This window comes from Vidua macroura, chromosome 24, assembly GCF_024509145.1.
Source record: "Vidua macroura isolate BioBank_ID:100142 chromosome 24, ASM2450914v1, whole genome shotgun sequence".
Lineage (NCBI taxonomy): Eukaryota > Metazoa > Chordata > Aves > Passeriformes > Viduidae > Vidua > Vidua macroura.
The window spans coordinates 1,633,455-1,652,091 of record NC_071594.1 but is presented as its reverse complement, the minus strand read 5'-3'; the positions used below and the strand labels follow the sequence as shown (position 1 = coordinate 1,652,091).

Below are 18,637 nucleotides of genomic sequence, written 5' to 3'. Positions count from 1 at the left end.
TGTGGCACCCCAAGATGTGGCACCCCAAGATGTCCCCGTGCAGCCAGACGTGCATTAAAGGACTGTCCTGGGCCGAGGCCGCGTGGATTCCTCACTGGGGGAACTCAGGCCAGGGCCAGGTCACCCTGCAGTGTCCCCATGCTGGCACTCAGACACCACACCCTGGGCTCACGCAGGCTTTGGGCTCATCCCTTCCAGCCCCAGGTTGCTCCTCATACCCCACCAGCTCTGCTGAGCCCCCTGGCCCCGTTCAGGGCCACCCCTGCTGGGCCTCAGGGGTGCAGCAGCTCCCCAGGCACCAGGCTGGGGGAACAGAACTGCCTGTTCTCCAGCCCCACTTCTCCTCTGCGTTTGGAAAAGCCTCCAGAGCTCCAGACACCAACTCCTCACCAGCTGCCCACCACAAGCACTGGAGCTATGGCAACTGGGGCAGCCCCATTTCAAGGCTTAATTCCAGAGATGAGCCCATATTTCAGGCCAGACATTCTGTGCTTCCCCCCAGCACAACCATTTCTGTGTCACAGCCCCCCAAACTGCAGCTGGTCACTGAGAGCAGCTGGGAATGTGTCAGCTCATTCTGGAGCAGGGCTGGAGGGGTGAATTAGTGAGAATTCAAATCTCTGGGGTCTCCTGGCTGGGAGCACTGCAGGAGATGCTCAGCCCACATGCAGAGCTTGCTCTTGGTAGTTACAGCAGTGCCTTGTCTGTGTTCCCAGGGTATCCAGAGGAATTGCAGCATCCACAGATTCAAGCCCACGCCACACCGGGGTGTGTTGCAGCACCCCCCATCCCTTTGGAGTGAGCCTGTAAAGGGCAGAAAATGCCATAAGCTGGGAGCAAAGGGCAGGGCTCAGACAGGGCTGGAAGGAAATGGCATCAAAAAAGTGTGCAGGCTCCAAGAGAGATCAGCCTTCCCAGGAAATCACTGCATTCCCAAAGAAAGAGATGGCAAAGGATGGCCCCATACAGACGGCTCCTGCAGGACTTCCCACAGCAGACTCAGGGCTGGCAGTGGGCGTGAGGGAGAGGCACTGGGATGTGGGTTTGGGTTAGTCTCCAGGACAGCTGAATTCCTCTGGCATCACATCCCTTCCTTTGGCAATTCAGGGATCCTGAGCCAAGCTGCTCACTGTCCCTGGGCACAGAGGGTGAGGGGGGGACACTACTGGTGACACTTCTCTAGCCCAGCCACCAGCACTCAAGGCTGCCACAGCACCCTGCAGCTCCTTCATGGAGGATTCAAAACTCACATGCAAACTCTTCCCCAGAACAGGAATGGATCAGAGGAGGCTGCCACTGGAAAATCTGCTCCTTTGGCTCAGTCTTTGGGATGCTCAGTCCTTGTTTTTCCACCTGACCCTTCCCCCCTCAGCATCCTCCTGCAGGACTGGAGCAGTTGCAGGGCACACAGAGCCTTTCCTGCCCATTTTTTATCTTTTCAAGCTTAATTTGGCCAAGCAGCTGCAGCCTAGCAGGGTGCCAGGACTCCTTTGTCCTCATCCCAGGCACCCCAGGAGAGGTTCCAGGCAGGCCCAGCCCTGGGAAGTGTCTCTGTCGTGGCCAACACCGGTGTCTCAGCTCCCAGGAGTGTGTGGTGAGACTCCAGGGTCTGCCATGGCCCAGCCTGCCCACCCTGGAGGCAGAAGGTTTTGGTTAGCAGCTCACCCCTCCAAGCTCAGGGCCCAGGTGGGAGCAGTGCCGAGGTCTGAGATCCTGGGATGTCTCCAGGAATCCCCAGAGGGAACTCACACAGGTCCTGGCAGAGGAAGAAAGATGTGCAGGGAGAGTTAATAACTGTGACCCGACCAACTGGTAGAGCTGGAAAATGCAAGAGAGGTTTCATGGAAACAAAGCCTTCTTCAGGCCTGGAACAGAAGCAGAAAACGGCACAGCAGGGGCTGAGTACAGTTCTCTGAGCTTAGTACAATTATGCTAATTTAGTAATTAAAAAACAGGGGTGGAGTTTACGGTGCTGGGGAGGGATGGAAGGGAGATGAAAGGCCATAGGGGTGCTGGCTGCTGTGCACCAGGCCCTGGTCAGTGCTGGGCACTCAGGCTGTCCCTGTGTCTGTCCCCATGCCTGTGCCCAGTCTGTCCCTGTGCCCAGCCTGCCCCTGCTCACCCAAAATTGCTGCGGAGCCAAACCTAGGGGCTCCCCAAGGTGAATCTGCAGCCACAAGGGCAGCCAAGTGTGCTCAGCGAGGTCCCAGGGCCCACATGCCCTTGTCACGGGCTACAGATGGCTTTGTACAAGAGGCCACCTTGTGTTTTAGATTGAGTGGGGAGAGAAGAACCCACCCCCAAAACTTTTCCCTCTACAAGATTCCCTACTTTTTCAAGGTATAATGTTCTCCTGTCACTGGATTCCATTTTCATCCCTCTCTGGTGGAAAACCACACGGACCACCATGGGAAAACAAAAAATTCTACAGATTTCAGTTCTATTAGGAGCACAGGAAAAGTGTGGGGGAGGAAGCTCTTTTAGTGGGACTGAATCTCCAGGGGAAGATGGGACAGTCAGCTCTGAGCTCTCCTGGCTGGATCAGGGAGTGATCCAAGTGTTCCTCTCCATCTCTGCTCTGGAGCTGCTGCTGTGGCCCTGGGCCAGCTGGATCCCAGCGCTCCCGTGGCAAAGGGGAAGGCTGAGCCCTTCATGCAGGGATGGTGCTGGCTTCCCTCACCCCACAGCTCTGCAGTGCCATGGTGGTTTCCCCCCCAGGTGACAACAACCTCCGGTTCTGCTCACGGAATTAGGAACCCTCCAGTACATTTTTACTGAAAATTCAACCCAAATGGGGGAGTTCACAAGGCTGTTCTCAGGGAGAGAGACTGATGCTGGAGGAGTCACTGGTGTCTTTTTCTAGAGGAACTGGAAGTCAGCCCTGTCTCCTCCAAAGAGGAGCAGAGCCCAGTCCCCACTGTCCTGCCCTTTTCTCCACTGCAGCCTGGACTGAAAGAAATCAAAGCAAAGCACTAGAATCTTAAAATTACACAAATTTCAAATTAAATTGTACAGAATGAAAAAAAAATATAATTAAGATAGTATGGACTTCGGAAAACATCCCTCCTTGTTGGTTGTAACGTGGTCCCTTCCAAGTTACACAGGGGCTGTGTGACTTCCTTGCTGACCAGTCATGCTCACAGACCCCTGAACTGTGCCCAAATATTTCCCTGAATATTTGCAGCTCAGCTGGGGGCCGGTGCTGCAAAGGGAGGATGGGAGAAAGGTCAGTGGTGATGGGAAGGGAGTGAAGTTTATTCCATGGCCTCTGCAGGTGACTGCAGCATCTTGCCCTGCACAGGGCTGGCATAGGCTGCAGTCCCTGAGGTGAAGGTGAAACATCACCCTGGGACCTCTGTGGGCTCTGGGTGCAGGATCAGACCCCATGGCACAACTGTCACCCCTGCCTTGTCACGTGGTCCTGTGGGTCCCCTGTGGTAAAAACTGGGAAGGAATTTTCCCCTCCTGGAGCCTCCCAGGCTCAGGTGCTGCAGCTACAGGGAGGAGCAGGGTTCAGGGTGAGCAGGGCGTATCCCTCTTGTCCAGCTGCCCTTGCTGGGCCTGAGCCCTGTCCCTCACTGCTCATGGACTCTTCAGGAATCACAACCAATTTAGGGCTGCCCGGGGACAGGACAAGCAAGGAGCAATGGCCACAAACTCAAACAAGTTGTTCAACCTCAACATGAGGAAGAACTTCATTCCTTGGAGGGTGCAGAGCCCTGGAACAGCTGCCCAAGGAGGGCTGGGAGTGTCCCTCTCTGGAGACAAACCCAGCTGGATATATCCCTGTGTCCCCTGCTCCAGGTGACCCTGCCTGGGCAGGGGTTGGACTGGCTGATCCCCAGAGGTCCCTTCCAGCCCAGCCACCCTGGGATCCTGTCACTCCCTGTGCTGTGGGGGTGCAGTTGTCACAGAGCTGCTGGTAGTGAGCCAGGCCTGTTCTGTCCATCACCTGAGAAGTTTGCACTGATGTCACTTTGGGGGATGTCCCTTGTTTGCCATTGTTAGATCTGGAGTGTGACAGGGATGGCATCTGATGAGGGGGCCAATCTGCAGGGAATGGAATGGCAACCTGAAGGACAATGAGTCACCATGGTGGAATTTCTGCAGCAAGATTTGTCTTTTTTTTTTCTTTTTTTTTTTTTTTCTTTTTTTTTTTTTTTTTTTTTTTTTTTTTTTTTTTTTTTAAATAAAAAGCTAAATTCTAAAGGAAAATAAGCCCTCTGGTAGCTGGTGCCAGGCAGTTCAGACAATAGATATTTCCTTTCCTAGGAATATTTCTGTTCCTAGAAAAGGCTGTGATTTGGCTTGGTTCAGTTTCTGAGCAAGCACCAATTCCAGACCCTTCTAGACCTCTCTCTGTACCATCACACACATCTCTCCAAAAGCTGAGTACATTTTAGGGGGAAGGAGGGTCCTGGACACTTCCAGGGCCTGCAAAGCACTATCCCAGGGATGGATGGAGACCTCCAGCTGCTCCCAGAGCTTTTAAATGCTGGTGGGACCTCTGGGAGCTGTGGCACCACTGCAGCACTGGGATGGAGCTGAGCAAGAGTGGAAACCCCCTTTCCTGGCCATGGAGCCCCATGTCCCAGCTCAGGAGGGAAGCCTGGGAAGAAAATGCTGCTCCACCATGGCAGAGCAGCAGGGATGAGATAGGGAGGAGCTGAGCTGTAGCTGAGGCTGAGGGACCAGCACAGCACAAGGGATGGAAGTGGAGTGTTCAGAGCTGGGCCCCAGGAGAAGCTGAGGAATGCCATAATTACAGCACAGTTGTGCAAACTGGGAGCTCTCCACCACCCTGTAGCTAAAGAAACAGGCTCTGCACTGTGATGAGACACAGGACACTGTTCCCAAGGGAAAAACCATCCCTGTTGAAACTGGTCTAGCTCCTTAGAGGGTATTAATGAGCTCTGCTGATCACACCAGGGGAAGCTCTGGGCTCCTCCTTGGGTAGGTGCAGCTCCCCTGGGCAGAGCAGGGGAGAAGGGTTTGGCTTCTCTGCTCAGGGCACATCCTGCAGCTCTGCTCCCTCGGCTACAAGCACAGAGCCTTCCCCTCGGGGCTGTGGGTCTGGAACAGCAGATGGGACAGCCTGGAGAATGGAGTGGGTCTGGATAAACATCAGATTGGTTCTCTGGGCATCCAGAGAACTCACAGACTCATCTCTGCCTGATTTCATCACCCTCAGCTCTGAGGACCTGCAGCTTGGGCTGTGCTTTGAGGATGAGCTCAGGGTGGCCTAAATAACTTTGTTAAGGGAAATCCGGTCTGACAAAGTGACTTGTTTGCTGAAGGCATCAATGAGCCCATGGATAAGGGTGACCTGGGAAACAAGCATTTCCCTGGGTTTCCAGAAGCAAAGACCTTTAGGTCAAGCACAGTTCAGAGGGAAAGTCCAAACAGAACTAAGAGATCAACCAGCAGAGAGGAAACAGCAGTGAGATAACTGCTGATAATTCCTGTGATTTTGTCACAGCAGAGGGGAAGACTGGTGATGCAGACATTCAGAAAGATCTGGCAGCACTTGGAGCTTGGGATAAAGGAGGTTTAGAGGGGCATGAAGTGACACACAGGGGAAAAATCCATGAAGCATGACTTCATCTATGAGCTGAGGGGCTCTAGGCTGGCTTTACCTCCTTGGGAGTGAAATTTTGGGGTTATGGTGGACATGAAAAGATGCGAGGAACATCAGGGAAAACAGGAGCTCCATGGCAGCAAAGATCTCCAGACATGAGAGGTCAATGCTTTGTGCTGCTGTACAGCCCAACAGGATCCATCCAAGATAAAGGAGGAGATTCCCAGCACTGGGGAATAGGCCCTGGAAACTTCTTGCTGAAGGATATTTTCTCCTCTGACCGTTTCCTTGGGTTTGAGGAAAACGGGGCAAACCCATGGAGGAGAAACCCTCTGAGGGATCTTGAATAAAGAGAAAACTGTTCAGCTCCAAGGGTTTCTGAGCTGCAAATAAAGCCCCAGGAAGGGGCAAGTGTCAGCGAGGGGGCGAGTGTCAGCCAGGCTCATCCTCTGACTAATCCCCAGGCACTAAATGCCCATCTAGAATTTCTTCAACTTAATAACCAGAGGAATTGCAGACTGGGAGGTTTTATATTCCTTTGCTGTGTAGATCCTAGCTGGGGGTGTTCTTTCACTGCCACGTTCAGTCTAATCCTTTGGAAAACCCCGCTAAGTCCTGTGCTCCAGTGCTGTCCTTTGGCAATGAGTTTTGTGAGCGCCGTGCTTGCCGTGCATTAATCACAGAGTTTTTATTGCTCTAGAGGAGCTGCTGGTGCTGGACTGCTATATATAGTCTGTCAGCAATTAGCAGGATGCTTGCAAGGTTATTTAAGTAATTTTTTTTCCCTTATGCCACAACTAACTGAATTCTCTGTATACATGAAAACACTTGAAAGACGAGCGATTACTTCAAGAAGAAAGAAGAGCAGAGATCGAGCCCTGCTTGGAGCGGGCGGCTCGTTTGACAGGGCTATCTCCTAGAAATGGGATTTTAATCAGGAACCTTTGATTAAAATCGTTGCTCAGGTCATGGCACAGCCCTGTGGGCTGGAGGAATGCAGAGCCAGCCCAGCCTCACAACCAGTTCCTTGGGCTGGTGCAGGGATGGGTCTCACTGCAAGCAGAGGTTGTACTGCTTGACACTGTTCTGGATGACATTTCCTGCAGGGAATAGTGCCTGGCAGCCCGAGCAGTGGGGCTGTGGCCATGCTGTAGGAAAATCCAGACAGGGACCCGGCTCTGCTGTGCCTGGGCCCCCCATCCTCCCCTAAGACAACCCCCATTCCCCCAGTGACCCTGTAGCTTCACACCTGCCCTTGGCAGGAGGTGCTGCTCTGTGTAAGGGTGGGCACAGCCAGAGGGGGGGATGGGTTTGATGGGCTGGGTCGAAGTGCAGGATAAAGCTGGGCACACAGGTCCTCTCTGGCACAGAGCTCCAGCCCACAAAAATTGGATCCCCCCCATGCCCCAGGCCCCTCCGAGACTCTGTGAGTGCTCACTGCTGCAGCAAAGCTCAAGAATGAGAAGACCTTGACAGCTCCATTCGAGACATCTAGAAAGGCTTGGAAGGAGCAGGGGACCCTCCCAAGCTCTTTGGAAAGGGCTGGACTGCGCCCAGCCGGAGGTGTTTTAATGACTGTTTTGGATCCCCGGGAGCCAACCTCCTCCCACTCGGCCCGGGGTAATTCACCTCCTCCGCCGGGCTGCAGGAGTTGTTGACTGGTGGATTGTGGCTGGTAGAACAGGTTCTCTGCAGGGAGTTGTCTCCGAAACCCTGGGAGACGTGGATGGCCCGAGCCGCGGGTCCCGGCTCGGAGCCTGGCAGCGAGGAGGGCTCTGGTTTTGCGTGGCACTGCTGGGCAGGGCGGCTCTCGCCCCGCGCCGCTGGCACACAAATCACAGCCCTGCCTGTGTCAGGTAGATAAGGAACCATGTGATGCAGCTGGTGGGAGCGGGAGGCAGGCAGGGTAAAGGTGCACAGGGAAATAACCTTGCAGGGAGTTCCTCCCTCCCTCCCTTCTCGGGGAGCAGAGTCTCCGGGCAGCGCTGATCCCCGCGGCTCCCACGGCACCTTGGCCTGGATGCCTGCTCGGGTTCCGGGGGCTCTCTGAAACTCCCGGGTGGCAGGAATGTCCTTTAGCAGAAGGAACTGGTCCGATCTCTCCAGGTAAGTGCCGTGGATTAATCCCACCACCGGCTGGGAGGGGTGAGGGTGGGCTGCTGGTGGTCGAAGGGGCCTGGGGAGGATGGGAGGAGGGGGCAGCTCCCCTGGGGGTGTTTGTTGTTCGCAGGGGTGAATGCCAGCCCCACGAGAGCGCGGCGCTGCTGGGGTTTCTTGTGGCTGGGCAAGATCAGAGGCGTTTTTGTTTCTGCTGCCTGGGGAAGCTGAGCCAGGCACAGGAAAATTACCTGGATAAGCATTCTCGCCCCATGCTGGATACATTTTGGGTCTGTTTTGCCTTTCTTTGAGGAACATACTATCTGAGACTATTTCCAGACTTGCTCTGAGCTGGCTGGGGGCGTTTCCCCTCCCCCATGCCCATGCAGCCCCTGGGTGTGTGTCCTGCGGAGACCGCAGCCCATCCTGTGCTGAGCAAGCCCTGATTCAGCGGCACTGACTGAGCAATCCCTGAGCAATCCCCGCAGCACCGCCAGCTCCCTCGGCCTTCCCAAAGAGTGCTCCAGAGTAGGGGAGGCTCCTGGGCACCCTGGGGTGGGTCAGGCGCTCGCACGAGGCTGGAGCGAGGTGGGATCAGCCCTGACCCCCTGCAGACCCCAGGGCAGCCCTGCCAGCCTCGGCTGTGCGGGAGCGGTGATGGAAACTCAGAGCCACAAATCAGAGCAGGAACTCTGGCCCAAGTGGATGTTATGGCTCCGAGACTTAATTGCAAATCTCAGTACCAGGTGTAAGAAAGGGAAGTTCACAGAATCCCAGAATGGTTTGGGTTGGAAGGGATCTCAAATCCCATCCAGTTCCACCCCCTGCCACGGACAAGGACACCTTCCACTATCCCAGGCTGCTCCAAGCCCCATCCAACCTGACCTTGGACACTTCCAGGGATGCAGAGGCAGCCACAGCTGCTCTGAGCACTCTGTGCCAGGGCCTCCCCACTCTCACTGTGAAAAACTTCCTTATTTTAGTTGAGACCCCACTGCTTGGAGGCCACCAGCTCTCAGCTGCTTCTGGCGTGGGTGGGACAGATCCAGAGGCCACTCCAGCCCTGTCCAGATCCATCTCTCCAAGTCACGGACCTACCCCAACACCAGGCCAGCTGGGTCCTGCACCCCGTGTGCTTCACAACCCCGAAGGCATTTCCTGAGCTCTCCTGAGATGAGGCAGCACTGAAACAGCAGAAATGTCAGAAATCTCTGCACTAATCATTGACAGCGCAGGAGAGGACAAGGCAGGGACACTAGCCAAAGTCTTTTACTTATCTCTTTGAGTTAAAAAAGGTAAGACAGCGAAAAATAAATCCCTCTTTGAAAAGAGGAGGGAAAGATTGGCAGAGCAAATCCATAGCCTGATGGGTGGATCACTTAATTACAAATAACGAGGAGCTGCCTGTGGATAGTGCCAGGTTTTGTGCTGCCTCAGAAGGAGCCACGGTAATTCAAGGCAGGAAAATCCCATTTTCACTTCGAAGGAGACTGTGTAAAATCAAAGTACCCGGTCGTCGTGAGGATTTAGGCCGGCATTAGTGCTCTGTACCGTCACTGCTCGAGGGACAGGAGTGCAGAGGCCCCGGGATGTGTGTCCCCCGAGCCGGGAGCCTGCCGCTGGGAGGTGCGTGCAGGATTCGCTGCCCCGGAGAGCGCCGGGGCTGTGCAAACACGGCCGGGCTGTCCCGGCCGGGGATGCTCCCTGGGCACATCGCAGCCTTCGCCAGCCCCGTCTGTCCCGGTACCGAGCGTGGCGTCGGAGCCCGCCCGGAGCTCCCAGCCGTGGGTCCGATTGCTGTTGGGGCTGTTGGGCTGTGGGGTGAGCGGAGGGCAGGGCAGGGCAGGGCAGGGCAGCAGAGCCCGGCACTGCCCTGTCCCCAGCCCGGCCTGTCCCCAGCCCGGCGCTCTCGGCCCGGTCCGGGCCCCCTTCGCGCTCCGCTGGCCCCGCCGCGCTCCCGCCTGCCCCGAGCAGGAAGAACAGAAGCCGCAAACACTCGCGGGGGGTAAAGCGGTTTAATTTGTGACCGGCCGTGATTACTCAGTAACTCGGAACCAGCTGCGAGTCCTCGCTCGCCGTAACGCGGCCCTGCCCCTCTGACTTTCGCTAAAAGTCAAATTCATGGCAAAGCCTGAGCCTGGCCGGAGCTGGGGTGAGGTTCTGGCGTGGACCCTGAGCAGGGAGGCTCTTTTGGGGTGCCGGGAGCTCCATGGGGGTCCCTGCAGTGTTTGTGGCTGATTGAGGGCTCGTGTTGGGGGAGATGACTCTGAAAAGCTCCATTTAGCCAATAAAAATATTTTCCAACACGTTTCATGAACCAGCATAGAGGGTGGGCAGCTTTGGCACAGAGAAAGGATGGCAGCGCTGGTGTTTTCCAGACAACATTTTATTCCAAGTGGCATTTTATTAAAACAACCCCCCCCAAAAAGAAACCCAAAACAAAAACAACAACAACAACAAAACAACCAACCAACCAACAACAACAAACCCAAAAAACCCCACATTTGGTTTGTGCAAAATAAAATGCTCAAAGATGATTCCAAACCTTGTCTTTTTGGCTCAGTCTGTGATTATAAACAATTCTCAGTCCTTGCACATGCAGGGGGCAAGAGGAGCCCTGCCAGCCCCATCCCCAGGCAGAACCTCTCCACAGTTGCCTTCACCCTCTGATACTTTTGCATCTGAGGCTTTTTGCTCTATAATAATTAAATTGTCATCACCACATCCTGGTTTTGGCCTAAAATCTTGTGCCATAGTGGTTACCCTTCCAGTTTGTGTGGGTGAGGTCTGTGTGGTAGCTCAAGGGTTCTGGTCAGTTCAATGTCCTTCCCCTGCAAGGTTTGCTTAATATAGGGACTCCTTTGAAATGAGTGCTCCCCCCAGCAGGAGAAAATAGGAGTTGGGAAGTCAAGTGCTTGCTTTGAGAAGGGCCTGCATCAGCTGGGTGGAGTGAGAGCACTTTGGGGCACTTGGCTCCTGCTGGCCTCGCTCTCCTCCAGCAAGGTGACTTCTGTCAGCCCTTGGCCTTGCCCAGGGTGCAGCAGTTCCTTTCTTGTCTGGCACCAGGGCTTCAGGGTGCCCATGCAGGATAAGCGTCCCCACGTCCTTGTGTTTCCCCCCAAACAGCCTGGCCAGGCAGAGGACCCTGGAGGATGAGGAAGAGCAGCAGAGAGAGCGCCGGCGAAGGCACCGGAGCCTGCTGTCATCCACATCCACGGATGAGGAACCTGCCAGCCCTGCCAAGGACACCAGCCCAGCTTCCAGCAGGTCTGTGGGGTCCTGCTGCTATTGGCTCGCTCCTAACAGCTGCAGATGGCTCCTGGCTGCGGGAGGGCTCAGCTGTGGGAAGAGCTGTGCTCCAGCCAGCAGCCCTCGGGAGGAGGGATGGGCTCCCAGGAGGAGCACAAGGGGGGAACCTCTCAGAACAGGAGTGCTGGGGGAGGCCAGGGCCGAGCTCAGGTGGGATCTGCAGCAGGTAAGGGGTGCCCAGCTCTGCAGGGCAGGAGAGCAGAGCAGGCAGAGCCTGGCTGGCTGTGCTGCCCCTCTGAACCTCACAGTGACGCTGTGGCACCTCTGCTGAAGTGGGGATCTTTCCAGTGGTGCTTCCAAAGTCCCTGGCTGCAGGGAGCTGGGGTCTGCAGGTACTCTGGGACGAGGCTGCCCTTACACAACCTGACTCACCCTCTAAATTGATCCTGGAAGTGTCCAGGATTTGGGTGGTTTGTGTCCGCAGTGAGGCTCCCACTCCAGAGGTGTCCTGTGTTTCAGACAGGATAGAGTCAGGATGCTTGGGCTGGATATGGGGTAGAGGGGAGCTGGGCAATGACTACAGTAAACCAGGTGGGAAGGACAAGTTCCTCTTCCCTGGTGCTGACACAGGCTGGCCGTGTGGTGATTGCAATTCAGGAGGAGGGCAAATGTTGTCCCATCTCCTCCCCAGTCCTGGGAGTGTGCAGACACAGCCTGCCAGGTGAACTTCTGCCCCTTCCCAGGCCTTGTGCCTGTTTGCCTGGGGGAAGGAGGGGAAACAGCTTTTCACAGGTCGTGTTGGGACTGTGGGTGGACCTGCCAGAGCAGATTGACTTCCAATCAACACTTCCAACTTTAAATTGGTGGGATTTTTCCTCCAGTGAAGAGTCACAGCCACACTTCTTATCCAGCAGCAGACCCAGCTCACTGCCCTGAGCCTGGATCTCCTTTGTACAGGACTTGGTGGGTGCTGGTGTCCTGGGATGAGGCTGCAGAAATGCTTCATCTCTACAACAGAAAGGAAAAAAAAGAATTTCCAAAGTTTTTCTCAGACAGCTGAGCTGGGGTGATGGGGATGAGAGTGGCTGCAAGCCTTGGTCTGCAGGGAGGACTCCAGGATGTTTGTGGGATTTTTATGTCCCTATCTAGAGCCTTTTGCCTCACTTGCAGCATGAAATCCACCCCTCTAGCCCCAGGTGCTGAGGTTGTCATCCCATGTTGTCCCTGTTCCTAGACCTTCATCCCTGGTGAAGCTGCAGTCTCCAGAGGATGGGGAGGAGCGAAAGCTCTCAGAGGTGCTGAAGACACAAGAAGGGAGAAGGGCAAGGTGCCTCCCACCTGTGTCCGAAAAGCCGAGGCAAGAGAAGGAGCAGAAGGAGCCAGGGGTGGGAGAAAGCTGCCCAGAGACAGAGCCACAGCCCCGTGGGAGGCAGGAGAGCAGCCGGGCTGCAGAGCGGGCTCAGGAGGCAGCCAAGGGCAGAGGGGACTCGCCAGGAGACAAGAACCTGGAGCCAGCCTCCGAGAGGAAGGTGGTGGTGAGGGCACGGCTCCAGGACAAAGACCAAGGAGTGCGGACTCCTCGGGGGGAGCAGAGGAAGGAGGCCAAGGAGCCGCCAGAGGTGGGGAGCTGCCGGCTCCGTGAGGTGAAGATCCTCACCAGGGTGGGGAACCACAGCACAGAAGAGAAAACCTCAGTGGTGACATCTCTGGAGCAGCAGCAGCAGGTAAGCAGGAGTGGATGGGGCACCAGGCCTCGGGGGAAGAGGTCCTGGGTGCTGGGAGGAGCAGAGAAAGACACAGCCCAAAAGCACCAGGAGGGAAATGGGACCTGAAGGATTTTGAGGAAGGTTTTTCTGAGAGCTGCAAAGCACAAGGTGGTGGACAGGGTCCCAGTACCTCCTTCCCCTCCCTGGTGTGTGCTGTCCTGATCACCTTCTCCAGCAAGTCCCGCTGATTGCCATCATGGTGGCACTGAAGGGCTGTTTGGGACTCTGTATGTCCAACAGAGACAGGAAAGGTTTGGAGGATTTTGATCTCAAATTCCGGCCTCCAACCCCGTTCCGCCCTGACTGCGCAGTTCCTGCACCTCAGTCCTCTCTGCAGGCTCTGTAGGGATGCATCTGAGATCTCCTTTTTCCTCAACAGCCATCCAGGAACCCCTCAAAGCAGGTAATCCAGCTGTCCCTTCCCCGAGATGAACCTGCAGAAAAGCCAGACGCTTCTCCAACTCATGTCACCTTCAGCAGCTCCATTCGACGGGCCAGCCCCAGAACTGTCTCCTTTCGGGTAAGAGCTAAAGCAGGTGAGGAAAGGATTCTGTTGAGGCAGTGGAGGATGGGGGAAAGGAAGAATTGCGCTGGCCTCTGGATTATGTGGGCAGAACCTGTTCCCAGAAGTGTGTTCAAAACTTACCCTTGGTCTGGGCACTGCAGTCCTGCTTCCCTCTTCCCCCCGTTTTCCTCCTCCATGTCTGACTGAAGGTGTGTGAAGATGAACATGTCCAGTTCTTCCACCTTGTGCTGTCCAGAAAACTTACGGGAAGTGATGAGAAAACAGGCAACTCATTGTCCTGAGAATTTCCAGAGCCACAGGAATTGCCATCCAGCCTTTCCAGTCTTATGTGAAAGCACAGGATAAAAATAACATCCGTCCTCCCTCTCATCCCATGTTAGTCTGAGAATATATTTCATTTCAAAAGAGATCTCTGGAATTAAGTGATTGAAGAGGCTGGGAAAGCCAAGAACTGTCAAGATCATCCCTGCTGTGAGTCAGGGCTGACTGGCTACACTTGATTGACTTCCATGAAGCTTTACTGGGAATAAAACTGTTATCACCATAACGTGTGTATAGTCTGGGGAGCTTTGAGATACGAGATAAGCTCTGGTGTGGGTGCAAATGGAGCTTTCCTGGGGGAGATCAGTGAGATAGTGTCTCCCATGCTTATCTTGGATAACCAAAGTTCACTGCAGGATCTCCTCTCCTTGTCTCTTCCAGATCATCTCCAAGAAGCAGAAAGAAGAGATCCAAAGCCCTCTCACAAGGAGGTCAGCACCTCTTGTTGTGTTGCTTTGGTCCTGCTGGGCAGGAATGGCCATCCTTTGTTTTCCAAGGGAGGAGGAGGTGCTGGGACCTGGCAGGCCTGGCACAGATCTGGACATTGGTCCCCAGCGTTCTGGAGTGGACGGGCACTGATGCTTGGCAGGGGACAGGACAATGTCCAATGTGCAGCTTGCATCTCAATGAGATCCTGGAACCACAGAACGGTTTGGGTTCCAAGGGACCCTAAAGATCTCATTCCAACCCCTGCCATGGGCAGGAACATCCTCCACTGTCCCAGGTTGCTCCAATATCCCCCAGCAAGCCCCCACTTCTCTGGGGTCATGTAGTTCCATGTTGGTGCTTGGGTCTGCACAGGTCCCATCCATGGGGACATCAAAACAGGTCCGTGAGCAGCCTGACCTGGCTTTGGTGACCAGATCAAGGGATCCTCCACCCCTCTATGGGCAGGTGTAAGGTGTAGGCAGAGCCACACTGACACTGGGGGCAATGCAGTTCAGAGCAGGCAGAGCTAACCCAGGGCAGGCTGAGGAGCTCCGAGATATTTCAGTGTTCAGTGTGGCCCTGGAAAGGCAGTGACGCCCAGAGAGCTCGGTCACCAGCTGGGAATGGGCTGCTTGGTTCACCTGGCAGACAGATGCAGGAGTGCCTGGGTGGGACGGGGCCATTTCCTGCCAAGTGCAGCTCCCCAGGACCCTGGGCTGAGCCCAGGAGATCTTGGGGGAGCTGGTTTCAACTCTTTCCTCTTCTTCCTCAGTGCGAGTCTGAGGATCCCAGGCAGCAACAGCACCATTGGGGAGAAGCTGGAAAAGTACAACTCGGCTGTGCAGGTACCCAGGGCCCTTGGCAGAGCCAGGCAGGGGTGGGGAGGCAGAGAGGGGTGGCCTGGAGCCGAGGGGGGAGAGGAGGGGAGGGCCTGAGCTGCACCAAGTACCAGAGCTGATGGGGATGGAGGAGATGGTCCCAGGCAGGAAAAGGGATTGGCCTCAGGGTTTTAGGAGCAGGGACCCTTGGAGGGGATCTGGGGATGCTGCATGGCCTTGCAGGGAGGAGATGTCCTGTGGAGAGGGTCTGGGGATGCTGTGGTCCGTTGGAGGAAGCAGGGCACAAGGCTGTGAGCTGGTGATGGGCAGGAGGGGACCAGACCCCAAGGGGCTCAGGATATGAGCCAGAAGCTGGACTTTTCTTTTCACCCCGGGATGCAGCACAGCCCTGCTGACGCCCCTCTCTCTCCCAGCGCTCGGAGGGGGTGAAATCCTCCGTGCCTGCCCAGAAGAGTCGCCTGCTCTCCTCGGAGGGGGTGGCGAGCAAGCGCAACTTCTTCGAGAAAAGCGCTCCCAGCAAGGCGGAGCCGGCGGCTCTCAGGAAGGTGAGGCAGGAGCGGCGCTGAGCGGGGACCTCCGAGCGGGTTTGTGCTGGGGGCAAATCTTCCCCGCTTCGGTTACCAGGCTCAGCCTGGCAGGCTGCTGCAGGGATTGGTGGGAGCTGGGTGCCAGGGCTGCGTTTGGGCACAGGAGCTGCCCCGGCACTGTGTGGGTTCCTGCCGAGCGCTGGAATTTGAGGAGCTGGGATGGAGCCAGTGTGTGGGCTGGGCTCTGCCTGCTGCAGCTCCGCTCTGTCTCCACGTGCCCTGGGGACTGGGCCGGGTTACATTCGTGCAGAGGGAGAGCCACTGCTGTAACCCTGGTGTCCCTCTCTGTGCTGCAGGAAAACCTGAAGATCCCAGGGTCGGTGACATCCCGCATTAATCTGTGGATCAGCCGAGCTCAGGAGCCTGCCAAGGAGGAAAACAGCAAGGTACCAGCTGTGCCAACCTCAAGTGAGAACCCTGAGACCAGGCAGTCTCATAGGACATGGTGCTGCACCTTGGGGCAGGGTTGAAGGGTGGATGAACCCTTGGCTGAACCAATTAAAGGGTTTGAGAGCAGTTTAGCCAGGTTTGGAGGTCTCCATGGTCTCAGGGCCACCATGATGAGATATCAGGGCTCTACTTGTTGCTGTGTCCTGACTGTGAGCCCAAAATTCCCAAGACAGCTGATTCCAGCCCTTGGTGGGTTGAGGAGGGAGCAGAAGCCAGCTGGGTGCATGTCCCAGGACACACAGGGGCACCTGACCCTGCCACCCCAGCATGATCCCATCTCTGCCATCCCATCTGGATGAGCAGCTGTGCCTGGAGGCCAGTGGGAGAGGAGCTGTGTGCTCAGCCCTTCAGCTCTGAGGGGCTTGGAGACGTGTGTGTGCTTGCAGAGGTCCTGGTGCATGAGGGGTCTGGAGTCATCTGCACCCCCACGTGAAACCAACCCCCCAAAAACAGGGGGTCTCGTGGCTGTGGGTGCAAAGTGCTCAGCCAAGGGGACTCAGAGGTCACCACTTGGCCACCGTGGCTACTCGCTGGACACATGCAGGAGAGGGACAAGAGAGCCTTTGGCCCCAGGGTTGTTTGGTGTTCTTGGAAAGGAGGGGCTCAGCATGTCCTAGGCAAGTCTCACTGCTCACAGCAGGGAGGGCTTTGGCCACTGCTCGTGGCAGCCAACTGGCCCAAGAGGCCCAGCTCCAGCCCAGCCCTGCAGCCAGGGAAGGTGAATCCAGGCTGGCCTGGGAGATCAGCACTGCCAAGACGTGTCTGTGCCAGGCAGCTGTGCCAGCAAAGGGTTTGCTCCTGGAGTGACTCCTGGGGAAAGCCTGCAGTTCTTGATCAGCTCTCCTTTAATAGCACCTGTTCCACTTTTGTGGCTGGAGCTGCACTTGGCTTTGAGGGTGTCGCAGGTGCAGGATCCCAAAGCTGGCTGGTTTTACCTGGACAATGTGTGCTTCAAGATTTGGATACAGTCAGACCAAGGCAAGGCTGCACAAAATGCATGGGGAAAACTTTCTCCTGTCACTTGTGACTCTCCTGTTTGCAGGAAATCCGAAGAATCAATAGCCTGGCAAAGCGAGACATCTGGATAAAGCAGCCTGGAGACACCTCTGGAGACAAGGTAATTATGGAGCTGCTCTGGAACCTGGTGCATCATCTGAGGCAGAGGCAGAGCCAGGATGTAAGAGGAGAGGTGATGTGGGGTAATCAGGACCCTGTGACTTTGGGGAGTCAGCAGGAGGGGACAACTGGAGGCATCTGTAAGGGAGGGAAGAACTCTGGTCTGGGAGGAGAAGGGAAGTGGCCTGTCATGGGATTTAGGGGATGCCTGCCTGCCCCATCCCTGCTGGGGACAGCCGCTGTCCTGGTTAAAGCAGCTGCATCTGGGGGCTTGCAGCCTCAGGCACAGCCTCAGTGGTTCCCACTTTCTTTTGCAGTTGCAGTAATACCAGCTGTGGTATCAGACCATCTGGGAAAAACTGGTTTGCTCCAAAGACCAAAGCCCAGCCCTACCCAACCGTCCAGCAGCCACTGCCACGAGTCCCCTGTGCCATGTGTGGGTACAGCCCAGGTCATGGAGTCCTCTGCTTGTGGGATGGGAAGGAAGAAGCCTGGAAGAGTCTCCCTGTGCCCCTAGTCCCCACTCACTGCCTGTCTGTGGGTGTCCAGGCCTACAGGCTCCCCACAGATGCTGAAGGCAAACTCCTGCCTTGTTTGCCCACCACATTTTGCTGTTCTGTTCCTGATCTCTGCCTGTGCCCCAGAACTGCCCTGGCAACGGGAATCCCCCACACGGCTCCCTGGCAGCTGGAGGATGTCAGTGGGGCGAGAACCTGCCTGGCTGAGGGAGGTCCAGCTGCACATCCAGGGACCATGTCTGTCCCTGCTGCCTGGGGCAGGTAGGGCAGGCAGCTGTCCCCCCCTGCCAGGCTGTCACTGCCAGAGGGGCCCAAGCAGAGGCTGATGTTCACGAAGCTACACGAGTGCTCGGAGATGTCTCATGGAAGAAGGGGGGACTTGGCCCTGGTGTTTCCCTCCACACGCAGCTGAACCAGAGACTTGTCCTTGTCCCTGCCATCCCCTGCCCCTGCAAACAGTGACCCTTCATCCAGTGATCCAGGGGAGGGTGAGCTGGCCCTGCCCATGGCCACAGCCCTGTTTGGGGGATTTCATAGAGCTGAGTGCCCTGTGCTGGGCCCCATTTCCCTCTTGCCTTTGCTCCTGAGCCCTTTGCTGCATTCCCATGGCTGCTGAGCCCACCCAGCAGGGATGGGGGATGCTCTCTCTAGGCCTTTAGGGTGGCTTTAGGGTGCCATGGGCAAAGGGCTCAAATTCTCCTATTGGGGCCATTCTTTGGGTTTGGGTTGTGCCTTGAGCAACCACTGTGGTGACAAATTCAGTGTGGGAATCTGCTGCTGCCCCTGGAGCTGAACCTGCTTGTCAGGCTTGGGAAAGGACTTGCGTTTCTCTGTGCTTTTTTTTTTTTTTTTTTTCTAATAAAAGTTGCTCTTTCTAAGACACTCCTGGTCATCTACTGCTGGTTTGGGACTGGAAACTGTTCCCTTCCCTTCTCCTGACAAGGGGAAAATAGGGAAAGCCCCGAATCAAATGTGTCCTGGGGGGTTAAAAATGGACTTTTCCCTTCTCATTGCAGCATCCCGAGGTCGGAGCAGCGGCTGAGGGAGCCGGGTCGGAGCTGCCGGGCAGGGTCTGCTCCTGCACTGGTGACAGCGCTGCCTTATCAGCGTCCCAGCTCCGGTGACAGCTGGGCTGGCTTGTGTCAGCCCCTCGGGCACTCA

General features: G+C 56.0%; 1 protein-coding gene across 1 annotated transcript; it reads left to right on the top strand.

Annotated features, from left to right (window-relative positions):
• Window positions 1-7,363: 7,363 nt before the first annotated feature.
• LAD1 (ladinin 1) lies at window positions 7,364-17,683 on the top strand. Its single transcript, XM_053997891.1, has 10 exons — window positions 7,364-7,684; window positions 10,802-10,942; window positions 12,159-12,648; window positions 13,070-13,210; window positions 13,919-13,968; window positions 14,739-14,811; window positions 15,219-15,350; window positions 15,689-15,778; window positions 16,885-17,019; window positions 17,603-17,683. The coding sequence occupies exons 1-10, from the start codon at window positions 7,647-7,649 to the stop codon at window positions 17,681-17,683; spliced, it is 1,371 nt and encodes a 456-aa protein (XP_053853866.1). The 5' UTR covers window positions 7,364-7,646.
• The last annotated feature ends 954 nt before the right edge of the window (window positions 17,684-18,637 follow it).